Below are 15,502 nucleotides of genomic sequence, written 5' to 3'. Positions count from 1 at the left end.
GATTGTAAGCAGAACATTGAAATTTAATGCAAATCAATACACAATTGGTTAAAATGTCTTTTGTTTAATTTGTAGAGAGCATTTTATTTAAACCTATCAAAGAAAAGACTCTTCAAATGAATGCTTTCAGCTGTATTTACGGTATATTATGCACATTAATATCAAAGAAACTGAAATACAATACTGTACAATGGCTCCTAAAATATTACAGTCCCTTATAACTGCATTCTTATAAAAATAGAAAAATATAGTTAAATGATGAATTACTATTTGTATTATCAAATTTGAATATTTCATAGTTATACAATGGTGGCTTCACAAGCATCATTTTTATAATTTGCAAGAAGCCCTTAACATTTTCCAACATGGTCTATGTTGGCCCATTGAGCTGTGTTTTCAATTATTTCTTCTTTATAAACTCATGTAACACTGAAAATATATAAAACTACCAAAACTCTAGTCAAACCCCTCTTCTGCCAGTGTAGACCTCATTTTCTTGTTTTGTTACAGGGTTACTCTTGTGCTAAGTAGAGTCAAGTAAAGAATTAGTAGTGTAGCCAACACATCTCAAACAAGAACAACTTAAATATCACATGGTCATCAGTATTCAGACCCTTTGCTCATTATTAAGTAGAAGCAACTTTTGAGCTAGTGCAGCCATGAGTCTTCTTGGGAATCATGCAACACGTGCACACGTGGATTTGGGGATCCTCTGCCATTCTTCCTTGCGGATCCTCTGTAGTTCCTTCAGGTTGGATGGTGAATGTTCGTGGAAGCCATTTTCAAGTCTCTCTAGAGAGGTTCAGTTGGGTTTAGGTCAGGGCTCTGGCTGGGCCAATCAAGAATGGTTACAGAATTTTTCTGAAGCCTCTGCTGTGTTATTTTAACTGTGTGATTAGGGTTATTGTCTTGTTGGAAGGGGAACCTTTGGCAGAGTCTGAGGTCCAGAGCACTCTGGAAGAGGTTTTCATTCAGGATCTCTCTGTACTTGGCTGCATTCAGCTTTCCTTAAAGGGAAATACTTTCCGTACCCACTGTAAGATGGCATTTATCACATATCCACAGGGTAGATAATAAAGGTATCATTGCAGGGGTCCAACTAGTTGGACTCTTTCCACTGACAATTACAAGACGGTAAATGCCCTGCTTTCAGCTGCCATTCACAGTCCATGGAACAGAAGGACACGATTACGTCAAGATAAAGGTATGAAAACCATGTGGAATTCAAACAGAAAGCATTTAACATGTTTTATTATTATTCAACCACAATCTTTATTTTCTAAAAATAGAATCCCTTTTTGAGTGCTAGCAAAAGACAAGCTCCTGACATATACACTGAGCATATCCATATACATATACCGGCAGACGGAGGCATCTTTTTGGAATCCATTTATCTGCCCATTATATGTATACTGGGGATAAAACAGCCAGGTGTATCTTTTCATCCATGCAAAGTGTTGTATCTGTCCCTGGCCTCCACTGAACGTACGCTCAAGGGGGTTCCCTCCCTGTGAGGTCATTGTCCATATAAGGACAGTGACATCCCTGGGGGAAACACCCTAAACATTGGCAGCTGCTAATCACCGGATTCTTCCATTGTTAAAAGGGTATTCCCATTTCGGCAAATTAATGTTATTGTTTGTGTGATGAAAAAATTATACAATTTTTCAACATACCTTCTGTATCAATTCCTTGCGGTTTTATAGATCCCAGTTTGCTGTCATTCTATAGAAATTTTCAATGTTTATTTACAGTGAACATAAATCTGATCATGGTCTCACAGGTGCACGGCTCGTTACTATCATAAAGCATAATCAGAGCTGTGTGGTATAACGAGTTGTGCACCTGTGTGACCATGGTCAGATTTCTATCTACTAGAAGTCAGCATAGAAGCTTTCTATAGAATTACAGCAAGCAGAAACCATGAGGAATTGATACAAAAAGAATATTGGGAAATTGTATAACTTTTCATTACACAAACAATAGGATTTATTTTATAAAATGGGAACACCCCTTTAACTCCTCCTCCTGCTTTTAGGAGGGAGGGGAGGAACAGGACAAAGTGTCTTACTGAATACAGTGGGATATGTCTTAGTCTTGCTTTGTAATGCTGAAAAATGAGTGAGATGAAGCCGAATTTGAAATGTGAATGAAGCTTAAAGGGGTATTCCGGGAATATGCATGTCTGACACAAAATCCCATGATGATATAAATAAATGAGTACAACAATGCTCAATGTCATTAGTCACAAAACGGAGCTTAAATAATTTGATTTTATGATTTACTACATTTATGGCCTCTCTAAAGTAGGTGGAGTTATCACTAAGATGGCTGCCACTGGAAACTACAAGGTCCATGATCCTTTAGTTCTCAGTAACTCCTCCTCCCTCTTATGCTCTGCTCCCAGTGATAATCTAACAGGTTTTCTTGCTCTGTTACCATAGTAATGATATGTAACTGACATCACCACAACACTGGTCATACTGGATGCACTGCAACCAACCGACTACAGCCAAACTTAGTGGTGATCACATGACCTGCCCAGGCAAGTACAGGACATGTAATGTGGACATGTGACCAGCAACCATCTTCTGTCCTGCAACGGACCGCGCGGAGGAAATTAACGGACTGATTAAAGGGCCAGTAGCATTTTAATTCTTCATTACAGTCTATGTCATCAGCATTTTCTGCTGAGGGGAGCAAAATTTTAAATAACTAATTACACATTAGCTTATATTTTGAGTGCCCACTTGTATATGAATTATGCTGATTCCTGGAATACCCCTTTAATACTAAAATTCTAAACATATTTTAGGCACCCCTATGAATCTATTTCTTGGACCATTACTTAGTACATATTGCATGTGTTGCCCCCGAATCGAACCAATATTTTGTGTAAGCCTTCACAGTTTTTTTTTTAACATAATAAATGAAATGGCTATAGCAATAAGAGTAAATGTAAAGCCGCAAGTGAAAACGGTACATATATTTTTCAGAACTATCTAAAACATTTTATGTTATATAAAGTACCCCATAAATCATCTTATGTGTACATATTACCTTTTTGGACAGCCAAAACAGCTAATCTGGCAAATTGATGCCCCTAGCTACTAGTCATGGTTTTGATTGGGGGGACAAATCTTGGTCTGCTCATATCTATTCAGAAGAAATGGCTGTCATTTGTATAGATGCAGCTACTTGATATGTTTTGGCACGTTTAAGTATACCCAGCAAACACATAGGGGCACATTTACTAAGTGCTGTGCGCCAGTTTTCTGTCTGACCATGCACATTGTTTTCTGTGCTTGCCCATGTATTTTAAGAATGTAACTGTGCCACATTTATGATGCAAGCGACCATTGTGAGGCGTGGCTGCACTATTCTTCAAGCAACACAAATTTCTGCATTGAAATGTGTGTTCCAGTGCTCAGTCGGACTGAAGTCCGACAGAAGTGAGATGCATGCCCCATGTTAAAGGTGCACCAAAAAAAGTGTTGCACACTGTTGGGACAGTGCAGAGGGTGCCGGATTCATGAAGAAGGTGAACGTGAACCTCTGCACACTACACAGGCTGTACATAGTGCAGTTTGCAATGTTCTTTGTAAATGTACCTCATAGTTAGGGGACATTGTCAACAACCTTCCTAAGTCTTATGAAAATGTGCAGTTATTTTGTCTATAAAGTGCTAAAAACTGATTGGCTCTGGCTAGCATTTATTAAGTTTTAATGTTTTTAAAAATCTAAATGGATTTGTTTGCAAAGTTGACCATGAGGCATTGAAAGTATAAAACAGTTGTGTTGTTCTTGGTCATTAGACCAAGTCTTACCAAAATAAGGGTATTTTGTAGGATAGGATTCCCAGTTAATTATTGTCTTAGAACAAGGGGATTAGAATAGATCTACAATTTTTCCATATTATTTACTACAGAATATTGTCATGTTGGACTGTAAACAAATTTGCTGCTGGCCCTGATTTAAATGTGTTCTCAATAGTGCAATTCACATTGTCAGTAAAGTAAGCATCACTTTTAAATTTAGACATTTCCAAAGTAAACCAGTTAAAAAGATGCACTAAAATAACCAAAATGCGTCACACCTGCATTGCTGGACAAGTTAGATGCTTTTGGCTTCTTTTTTACAACTCCTCCTTCGATAACTTTAGACCAATGTTTTGTATCAAAATAAGTCCTTACTTTGTACAAATTTATTGTGGAGATCATGACTAAGACGTTGTAAACGTCAAAACGCGTTGATCTTACACGTTCTTTTTTATCCATGTACCCATGCACGGTTAAAGCCTAATAAAAAGAATTCATTTGCACCTACTCCGATGTGGTTCTCCTGAGTGCCGCCTACCGCAAATTTGTTTTATGTTTTGGGGTCTCAACAGTCAAGGATCTGGAGGCGTGCACCACCACAGATATCGGGTGCAGGAGGTCATCTAGGTGATTGGGTGAGCGATCCGATTTTTCTTACTTTTTAATGTTTTGTATCAAAATAATGGTTCAATTGTAAAAGAATGTTGAACATTTTAAGCCATAGTTTCCCCAGTATCGTGTCACTGCAAATGCACAAATGCAGCTCATCGAAGTACAAGAAAATCCCAAGCTCAGTCTTCTGTTCCATGACGAAGAGAAGTAAAATATTATACTTTAAAGGGGTTTTCCCACTATACAAGTTAGAACCTATGCACAGGATAGGGCCTAACTTTCTGATCGGTAGGGGTCTCAGTGACGAGACCCCCACAGGTCATGAGAACGTGGAGTCCGACGGGGTCTCAGGTAACTCCGTTGGACACCTCGTCACTCCCCAGGATGATTGGAGCAGATGGCATTTGAGATGAATGGAGCGAAACGGACATGCGTGGCCGTCTGTTCCATTAATATCGGGGATGAGGGATGAGGGGTACGATGGAGGTACCTTGGACCCCCCCGTACTCGTGATCTGTGGGGTTCTCATTACTGAGGCCCCTACCGATCAGCAAGTTAGGCGCTATACTATTGGCGGGAAAACCCTTTTAAGATATATTCAGAACAAAACATTTGGTTGATTATATTAACCCCTTAACGCTCTGCGCCGTAGCTCTACGGCGCAGAGGTATAAGGGATGTATGAAGAGGGCTCACGGGCTGAGTCCTCTTCATACAGAGGTGGGGGTTGTTGCATATTGCAGCAAACCCCCACTGCTATTAACCGCCGGTTAATAGCGGCGGCAGCGTTTAAAAGACGGGGGCGCGCGGGGGCCGCCATCTTTATTACGATCGCCGCGCCCCCGAACGTCATCGGGGGGCGGCGATCGGTTGCCATGGTAGCCTCGGGTCTTCGTTTGACCCAAGACTATCTGGCATCTGCAGATTCGTTACAATGAGCCAGTGGCTCATTGTAATGAATGTGCAGCAAAATCTGCAAATCACCCCCCTTTCCCTAGAACAGATATAAAACATAATAAACAGTAAAAATCACAAACATATTAGGTATCGCCGCATCCCAAAATGCCCGATCTATCAAAATATAAAAACGGTTACGGGCGGCGGTGACTTTGGAGGCGGGAAATGGCGCCCAAATGTCCGAAATGCGACTTTTACACCTTTTTACATAACATATAAAATGAAATAAAAAATTATCAAAATGTCGCACAGACCTCAATATGGTAGCAATGAAAAAGTTGCCTCATTTCGCAAAAAATGACCCCTCACACAGCTCCGTGCGCCAAAGTATGAAAAAGTTATTAGCGTCAGAAGATGGCAAAAAATTTTTTTTCTTTTTTGTACACATTTGTTTAATTTTTGAAAATGTATTAAAACACAATAAAACCTATATAAATTTGGTATCACCACGATCGCACCGAACCAAAGAATAAAGTAGGCGTGTTATTTGGAGCGAAGAGTGAAAGTCGTAAAAACTGAGCCCACAAGAACGTTTTTTTTAAAATTTTTCCACATTTGGAATTTTTTTTCAGCTTCGCAGTACACGGCATGTTAAAATAAATAACATTACGGGAAAGTAAAATTTGTTACGCACAAAATAAACCCTCACACAGGTCTGTACACGTAAAAATGAAAAAGTTATGGATTTTTGAAGTTGGAGAGCGAGAAATGAGCCGAAAAACCCTGCGTCCTTAAGGGGTTAATCTTAAGACTGGATGAATCATTTATAGTAATTTGTATTTAGAGAGATCATGTTCGGTACAAAATACTATCTTCAGTTTTGCATGGTCAATATTGAGGATTCCCCTCAATATTAGTTATTTTCTTAGGACCATCTGACCTAAGATCTCAAAACATAAAAATAAGTTCTAATAATTAATTGTTTTTATTGAAAATTAGCCCACAATGTACATGGTAACAGTAAAAAAAACTACTTAAATTCAAAGGGCAAAGGGTGCAGATGCATTTTAACCTTTACATTGGTGTGCGTCCAACATTTCCACTGGTGTATTTCCATAAATTAAATGATGTAATGATGACTTAAGGAAAAACTCAATGGAAGTCCCAACCACCATAAAGCAATGATGTGAGCTTGGTATCTCTGGTTTTCCATGACAACAACACTTCTGAATGATTGTGGTTTAGGGTCCTTAACTCAGTTAGTCGTCCCATCAGCCGTGCAAAATGTTGTGGGTCTTCTGGATGGTAAATCTTTGAATATTTATGTAAAACACCTAAAAGAGGCTCCTGCAGTTTTTCAACACCATTTTTGTTTTTTAGGAATGGACGATCTGCGATAAAAATAAAAGTATTTTTCTTTTTATATGCATCGGTTAATAACACAAAAGCATAAAAACAAATAAAAACCCAAACGCACCTGAGAAGAACACAGTTATTGCAGAGAGTAAAGCATATTCTGCATCAGTCACATTAAGGGAGCCCATACTTCTATAAAAGTTGAAGAGTGGAGTAATAAATTCCTCTGTGAGATCTACAACATAAGAGGCATGATTTGAAGAATTAAGCAGTCAAAATAGATTTCTTCATTCTAGTTAAAAAAATAAACAGTGAGGGGCACATTTACTAAGGGTCGTATGCACGCAACCCTTTACTGGCACAGCTGTACTAGACATCATGCAACAAAAATTAGGGGGTGTTCCGGCGCTCAGGTGGACGGTGCGCCAGATTTAACATGCCTAGTCTGATAGAATTGTTTTGCACACCCCATGTTAAAGGTGGTGCATTCTGTTGGAGCTGTTCAGGGGGCGCCAGATTCATGAAGAACGTGAATCCTGAATCCGGTGCACCCTGCACACTACACAGGTATTCTGCATTTAGTGCAGTTTGCACTGTTGTTGGTAAATGTGCCCCTAAATTTATTTATAATTATTATTTAACCACAACACAGCTCAAAAAATTGATTTCCAGTGGTGCCTCCTCTCGACAATGCTGATATGCCATGATGTGCTGACCATACATTGCTATTAATGCGCTAGCTGGCAGTCAAAATCAGCATGTGATGAGACACTGTGGCACATTTACTAAGGTCCAATTTTTTGGAGCATTCTTTTATGTGGAAACTCCTGGCACATTTGTGATGCACACAACCCTTTTGTGACGTGGCTTTACTATTCTTCATGCGACACAAGTTTCTGCACTGAAAGGGGCGTTCCGGTGCACAGTTAAACTGTGCAACACATTTATCATGCAAAGTCTAACAGAAATGTGTTGCATGCCCTATGTTAAAGGTGCACCAATAAAAGGTTGATGCACACTGTTGAAGCAGTGCAGAGGGCACCAGATCCGTAAAGAACGGGCTCCACAAGTAATGAATCTGGCGCCCTCTGCACACTAAACAGGCAAACTGCACATAGTGCAGTTTTCACTGTTTTTAGTAAATGAGTCCCACTGGGTTGGATTTATCAAGCCAGGAATTTCAACTTTTTTGCCCCTCCACTTGGTGTGGAGTGAGCGTGGCTGTGGTTTGGGTATGGTGCACTAGTTATAACCTCCGTCTGTTCCTGCTACAGGCTGGAGTCTCTTGGTATATCAAGGTGACCCAAGGGGCAGGGGGAACATCATGTGCAAGCACTTGATAAATACTCCCCTCTGTGCCACATGCGTTGCAGTGCTGTACAATATACATTAGGATTAATATGATTGGTACTACAGATTTTATACCCACAGCTTTGTTCTCAGAGAGCGCTGTTTGAAAATGAAAGATGTTCTATGATCGGTCAGCATTGAAGCCAGGATTGGGCAGACATATCAAAACCCAGGACCCGGAGAAGAAAAAGATGGTAAAATAATCATGTCCAATATGAAGAAACAAATATCTTTTAGCTGTAATTTATCACTTGTGTTTTTGGAAACATTACCCTGGAGGATATAGAAGTCAGATTGCGGAGTATAAACATAAAAGTAAGACAGACAGACCTGTATTAAATGTTTGAATATTTTGCCGAGGAGTGGGTTCTAAAGAATACAGAGGACATCTGTCAAAATCCTGAATATGGTAATATTCTCCTGTGACAGTTTGGTACTTTGCAAGCCCTAAAAAATAATCAGTTGTTAATAATTGAACGGTATGCCAATGTATTTAACCTATAAAATAAACTGCAAACTAAATTTAGTTTGTGGGGGGGATTTATGAGAAATATCTGAAAGCAGAACTGTCTTAGTCACCCATGGGAAATTGAAAGATGAGTTCTAGTTGCCCATGGCAACCAATAAGAACAGTTCTGCTTTCAGACACTTCTGATAAATCTTCCCCAATGAGAGATTTACAAGAAAATCTTCCCCTGAACGTATGTGTTTTTCTGTTTGTATATACAGCTGTATTTTGCCTGTAAATACAGCACTCTTTTCCCCCATATCGATTTGAAGCTATAAAAAAAGATTCACCCAGCACAATGTCAATGTATATACAGGATGCATGCGGTAAACAAATGTATGTTGCAAGATTTTCTTCTGTCCCTATAGACTTCTATGGGGTGTATGGAACAAAAATGCAGGAGAAAATAGGACATGCTCTATATTTTTTTATGTCTTACTCAAGGTAAGGTATGGAGGGCAATACGGACATTCATATAGATGAACTTATTGCCCATTGAAGTAAATATGGAGCACACGGCCATAGATATATGTACGTTTGCATGAGGCATCACATAGCTTTAAATACCTATTATAATGTGGTCATAACGTAGTCATCACTTTCTCAAAACTTATGAAGCTATGTAACAAGGTCACACTGGACACTAGAGCAAATTATTGGAAAGGTACCTACAGGTTGTATTATTTTTGTGGATTAAACAATTTTCCAGAGTTGTCTATGCTGACAGGGAGGCTTTGTAAATGTTGGTTAAGATATTGAAGTAAGTTTATCAATCTTACTTGATGTTGTAGTGTCAAGAATTAGGCCTATGACAGGGTCATCGTTTTTATTAGTTTGGCCTTGTAAAACTTATTATTCAATAATTAAATGGGTATTCCCATCAGAGCATTCACATTAAATTTAATTCATCTGCTATATAGATACATTTCTTTAATTGGATGTGACGTAAAAATATTTACCTGTGTTAAGATAATTCCCCATAAATGTTGCCATGTTGTCCATAAGAAACAAGATAGCTGTCCTTGGATAACTCCACTCCCGCACTCTGGCAGCAGTGGCCAGCTATGTGCTCTTGAGACGCCCAACCACCTGGATTTAGCTTTCATTACCATAGAGTGGCTGTGGAATATGCAGTGACACCCGAGCATTTCATATGCAAAAATTTGTATGTTTCTTTGTGCTATCCTTCCAGCAGAGTTGGCAGTATCCAAGGACAACAATCTTGTTTCAAAGGGGCCATATGACTACATTTATGGTAAACTATCTTCACACACATACATTTTTTTAATTACATCCAATTAAAGAAATGGATGTACATGGCAGGTGAATTAAAGAGGTTCTACAATTTTCCAATATACTTTCTGTATTGATTTCTCACAGTTTTCGAGATCTCTGTTTGCTGTCCTTCTATAGAAAGCTTCTATGTTTACTTCCAGAGATCTGTCCCTGGTCATGTGATGGACATGCTGGTGCACAAGCTGTTAGTATCACACAGCTCTGATTACTTTCTGTGATAATAACGGCTCCTGCACCTTTGAGTACTTTTCTATTCACTGGAATTAATCATAGAAACTTGCTATAGAATGACAGCAAACAGATATGGTAAACCATAAAGAATCAATACAGAAAGTTTATTGGAAAACTGAATACATTTTCCTTACACAACCCATATCAGTTATTTGCTGAAAGTGGCCAACCCCATTAAATGAAAGAGGACCTGTCACCCTCTAAAGTAAGCAGCTCCTAGTGCTAAAACAAGCGCCGCAGTGTTAGAATGATAGCGTTATCGGAAACCTAACACTGCGGCGAAGTACAATGTAAACGCCGGATCGCTCTCAAAGCTGTCCGGCGTATTCATGAGGGGTTCGGGATTGTGGGCTGGATTATGGGCTGTGACTGCCACATGACGCGCGGCAGCACCGCCGGCCTATGGAGCGAGCGGGGCAGTCCGGGGATGAGACAGCGGCTCGGACCGTCCCCTTATGAATACACCAGACAGCTTTGAGAGCGTTCCCGCGTTTACATTGTACTCCGCCGAGGTTTTCTATAACGCTATAATTCTAAGATTGCTGCATTTGTTATAGCACTAGGAGCTGCTTACTTTACTCATCGCCTATTTCCCTTTGCTTATTGACATACCTGCTGAGAAGTGACAATATCACATCAAATCTGAATAATGGCCACATGGCCACCTAAGCCAGCGCTTGTCTCAGCAGTCATTAGCACAATCGGGAACATTTATAAAGAATGTGGGAAACTGCACTAAACATGCTCTGCCCGAATATAATGCTGGGAGCAACATATTTATTAAGATCGTGCACCAAAAAACATTAATCTGCTGCTTCCCTGCACTGGCCTGGCAGAGTTCACCAACTTTTTGTGGTTCACCTTTAACGTAGGGCGTGCTTCAGACTTTGCATGTTAAATCCAGAGCACGGTTAGACTGAGCGCCAGAAATCTCCCTTATTGGTGCTAGCTGCACCACAAAAGGCTTGTGTGCGACACAATAGTGGTGCAGACACTTCTTAAATACCTGTGCAATCAGTTTGCACTAGAAAGAACATGCAAAGTCTGGCAGAAAACTGGTGCAAAGCCCTTAGTAAATGTGCCCCACTATATGTGAAATATGATGGAACCAGAACACTAGAGGTTTTATAATGCAACTGAGGATCTCTCTGAAGAGGGGACTAACTTTAAAAAAAAATTAGGTCAATGCTACTCCATTAGAGGTTTTTCCAAATATTGGAAAAAAGGAAAATAATGATGCATAATGGAAAGCATGTATCAAACAGTACCTTTTGATGTAGTAGTGATTACAAGTTATTCACAGTTCCTCACATTGTGACCTTTTCTGTATAAATCTGAGTATAATGAAGAAAACACTCTACAATAAAAAATTACCATCATTTAGCTGTGAGCATCCTGGTGCTTGTTGATTGTATATTTGTGCAGAACGTAAAAACATTGCTTCAACAGTGGATCCCTTTAGAAGAGCAATTTGATCATCATGATCCAGCATTTCAAACCCTTGGAAATATAAAAATTCATTAACTGTAGAATACCAAAAAAATCTAAAATACACATGCTGCTTAGGCAAATGCATTCTAATATCAGGAAACAAGTGCACCACAGCTTGTATTGCAGTCCCTGCACATAGTACAGCCAAGCCTCAGTATTTACTAATTGTATAGCAATATGACAGTGGCACATACACATACAGTCCAGCATTTGACAGTAATCCCACAGTTCCCAACTGCCTTGGATTAGACGGGGCAGTCCAGGTTTTTCATGGCTCTCCCGCCACCCCAGATGCTTGGGTGTTTGTCCGAGTTTTTTCATATAGTAAAAAATTTTTATTATACCAGGGAGCCTCTTTGTAAATTCTACAAGCACTTGCACATGCATCACAGCAGCTTCAGAGATGTGGTAGAATATTTCTTCTGGATTTGCTGATTCTTCTAACTGAGCCAAAATAATAATAAAAAAAAAATACAATTAATTCATAAATTTAAATTACGTTTTGGTGCCATAATACTATTGATATCACAGACATAGGTTGAAAACTAGAAAAATATTTTCTTTCTATAAAAAAAACTTACTGTTTATACTATATACTATAAACCGAGGCCCCTAATTTTGCCACAAAAAAAAATGGGAATATATATATACCATATTTTTTGGACTATAAGACGCACTTTTTAGCAAGAATCCAACACTGCCAGACCCTCCTGACCGTTGTAATGGAGATCGGATGATGCCCTGACATAGCGCTTCATCCGATCTCCCAGAGAGGAGAGCCTCGGCACTACTCTCTCCCTCTGCCTACAGGTACAGGACCTGTGGTGATGTCAGAAGCATGCATGCTTCTTACATCACCACAGGTCTGATGCTGCCGAGAATGGGGATATGCTGCGCTGGGACAGGGTAAGAAGAAGAGGAGGGGAGGGGAGAAGGTTTCTCTATGTTTGTAGTACTTCCCATTGTGTTTCCTATATGTGTATAGTAGAGCTGTGTATGTATTTATGTGTAGAGTAGTTCCCACTGTGTTCTTTATGTGTGTATAGTAGAGCTGTGTGTGTATTCATGTGTGTTTTACTTTCCAGCGTGTTCCTCATATGTGTATAGTAGAGCTGTGTATGTATTCATGTGTGTAGTACTTCCCAGTGTGTTCCTTATATGTGTATAATAGAGCGGTGTCTGTATTCATGTGTGTAGTACTTCCCAGTGTGTTCCTTGTATGTGTATAGTAGAGCTGTGTGTGTATTCATGTGTGTTTTACTTTCCAGCGTGTTCCTCATATGTGTATAGTAGAGCTGTGTATGTATTCATGTGTGTAGTACTTCCCAGTGTGTTCCTTATATGTGTATAATAGAGCGGTGTCTGTATTCATGTGTGTAGTACTTCCCAGTGTGTTCCTTGTATGTGTATAGTAGAGCTGTGTGTGTATTCATGTGTGTAGTACTTCCCATTGTGTTCCTTATATGTGTATAGTAGAGCTGTGTATGAATTCATGTGTATAGTAGTGCCCAGTCAGTGTGTGTATGTTGCAGTGCCCACTGTGTATAGCAGTGCAGTGTATGCAGCAGTGGTGAGTGTGTTCCTATTTCTGTTTGTGTGTGTATAGCTGATCTGTGTGTGTAAATGTATGGATGAAGCACAGCTGTGTGTGTAAATGTATGGATGTAGCAAAGCTGTGTGTGCTGTGCTTTAGTGCGACCAACAAGGATATTTTTATTGGTTCAAAATATATTTTTCCTATTTTGGAAGCCTAAATCTGGGGTTCGTCTTATAATAAAGAGTGTCTTATAGTCTGAAAATATATCCAGCCCCCTTTTTTTTAATTCGAGTATAAGCTGAGTTTGAGTTTTTCAGCACATTTTTTGTATTGAAAAACTAGGCTTATACTCGAGTATATACACCTTTCCCTATGGTGTTTATCTATGTACACTTAAAAATGATGTAGAGCACTAGAAAAACATATCCCCACTGAATGACCATCTTGCATACAGGATGGTATCAAGAAATGCTGTTTCTGGTATCATCAACCAGGAGAAGAAATAGTGACATTGAGGTGGTCTATCTTGGTCTAATCCTAAATGTTACAGGAGATACACAAAATTGAATAGCACGGTACAGTGATATACGGTGGAACATTAGCACTATGGGACTGTTATATCATTAATTGTATGCCATTTTCCTGGTAGTTTTACGGGTTTCAAATGGGGAATTTTGTTTTTTCCCTTTTGCGCCACATGCTGCAGGGGATGTAGGCGGGGACTAAATTTACTATAACCTGTCGCCAGCACAGGCGTCATCCCACCCGACAAATCTTCAACATATGTACATAAATACAATTTGCCTTTCAGTTTACAAATAATTATTTTTGTCTTTTTATGGCAGGATCTTTAAAAATTGTGAATACTTACAAATAATTTGTGTTCATCTGCAGGGGAACTATATTTTTGATACGCAGAAACTATGTGATCAATTAGCTTGCAATCTTCAGCTGTTAGTTCTAGTCGTGTTACCTGCTGAAATCGACAGAAAGTACAAATTAATATTTTTGTATAATATTTGTAGCAATGAAAATAAAATTGTGCAGAAGGTTCATCTGCAGCAGTGAAAGAGAAAAGTGATGATTAAGGTGAACAATTTTATTTCGCATTGTAGGGCCTGCTCATATCATCATTTTTTTTTTTTTGGTGTCTTAAAGTGGTATTCCAGGAATAAGCATAATTCATATTTAAATAGGTCAATAAAATATAAGCTAATATGTAATAAGTTGTTATTTAAAATTTGGCTCCCTTTAGCAGAAAAATGCTGTGGAAATGCACTATAATGGAGAATTAAAATGCTACTGGCCCTTGCCAGGGTTCTGGGTCTGTGGAGCCCCTGGACCACTGTGGGAGATGGTACTAGCCGACAATTGGTACCGGAGTCTAAGTGGCACCTAGTCTTCACCAGAGCCCACCGCAAAGCGGGATGGTCTTGCTGCGGCGGGGTGCCACCGGGTCATTGCACAGGTGCTACTAGTCCGCGGTGGCAGTCAAGGTAGAAATGCAGAACACAGTCCGAGCCCGGGATAACAGCAGGAGAACAGCACTAAAAGGAATACTGGAACTCATGGAAGGAACATGGGAGCAGGCACACGGAACAAACGCAGGAACAGACTGGAACATGAACACAGGAGCAGGATCATGGGAACACATGAACGGAACATGGGAAGACTCAGGAGCACAGAAAAACTGGAACACAGGGCTTTCACTTCACAGGGAATGGCTCCCATCATTCCCCGCCAGATTATATAGCAGACCCGGAAGTGGCCAGTGCCAGTCACCTGTACGCTGGCCCTTTAAATCTCCGGTGTGCGCGTGGGGCCTAGGCCTGACGCATGGATCGTGGGGGCACCTGTGACAGCCCTTTAATCAGTCCGTTGATCTTGCTCCAGTGGAGGAGATGCAGGAAATAAGATGGCTGCTGGTCACATGTCCACATTATGTCCTGCACCTTCCTGGGCAGGTCATATGATCACCACTATGTTTGGCTGTAGACAGTTGGCTGCAGCATATCCAGTATGACCAGTGTTCTGGTGAGACCCATCTCAGTGGGGCAATGTGCAGTAATGACAGTAACACATCATTACTATGGTAACAGAGCAGGACATTCTGTTAGATCATCAATAGGATCAACTTTTATTGAGATCTGAAATATCATTGGACTTCTAGTTTCCAGTAGCGGCCATCTTGGAGATAACTCCGTCTACTTTAGAAATACATAACATTTTTGAATCATAAAAGTAAACTATAAAAGCTCTGTTTTGTGATTAATAAAATTGAGTTTTGTTGCATTCACTTATTTATAGCATTATGGAATTTTGTAGCAGACTTCAAGTAACAGATCCAGTCTGTCACTTTAGTGTTTTCTTTTTAAAGTATGGCAGAAGGCAGGTATCTTGTTTTCTT

General features: G+C 39.7%; 1 protein-coding gene and 1 long non-coding RNA gene across 3 annotated transcripts in view; one reads left to right on the top strand and one right to left on the bottom strand.

Moving 5' to 3' along the window:
* The first annotated feature begins 4,295 nt into the window (after positions 1-4,295).
* LOC140119056 (uncharacterized) lies at positions 4,296-14,975 on the top strand. The gene is made up of 3 exons (XR_011853311.1): positions 4,296-4,453; positions 8,114-8,226; positions 14,354-14,975. It is a non-coding gene; the product is annotated as an uncharacterized lncRNA (long non-coding RNA).
* LOC140119055 (bile acid receptor-like) overlaps positions 6,276-15,502 on the bottom strand; it is a 65,668-nt gene continuing 56,441 nt past the window's right edge. Inside the window, exons 6-11 of one of the 2 annotated variants that reach the window (XM_072137677.1) lie at positions 13,967-14,068; positions 11,903-12,002; positions 11,442-11,567; positions 8,363-8,479; positions 6,804-6,917; positions 6,276-6,717 (exon numbers count right to left, since the gene is read on the bottom strand). In XM_072137677.1, the coding sequence (XP_071993778.1) occupies positions 6,479-6,717; positions 6,804-6,917; positions 8,363-8,479; positions 11,442-11,567; positions 11,903-12,002; positions 13,967-14,068 (798 nt within the window). In that variant the 3' untranslated portion in view covers positions 6,276-6,478. Of the gene's footprint in view, positions 6,718-6,803; positions 6,918-8,362; positions 8,480-11,441; positions 11,568-11,902; positions 12,003-13,966; positions 14,072-15,502 lie in introns of both variants that reach the window. The other variant, XM_072137678.1, reaches the window with a different exon arrangement.

Source organism: Engystomops pustulosus, chromosome 2, assembly GCF_040894005.1.
Source record: "Engystomops pustulosus chromosome 2, aEngPut4.maternal, whole genome shotgun sequence".
Classification (NCBI taxonomy): Eukaryota; Metazoa; Chordata; class Amphibia; order Anura; family Leptodactylidae; genus Engystomops; species Engystomops pustulosus.
The sequence above is the reverse complement of the archived record's forward strand: the minus strand, read 5'-3'. Positions and strand labels throughout refer to the sequence as shown.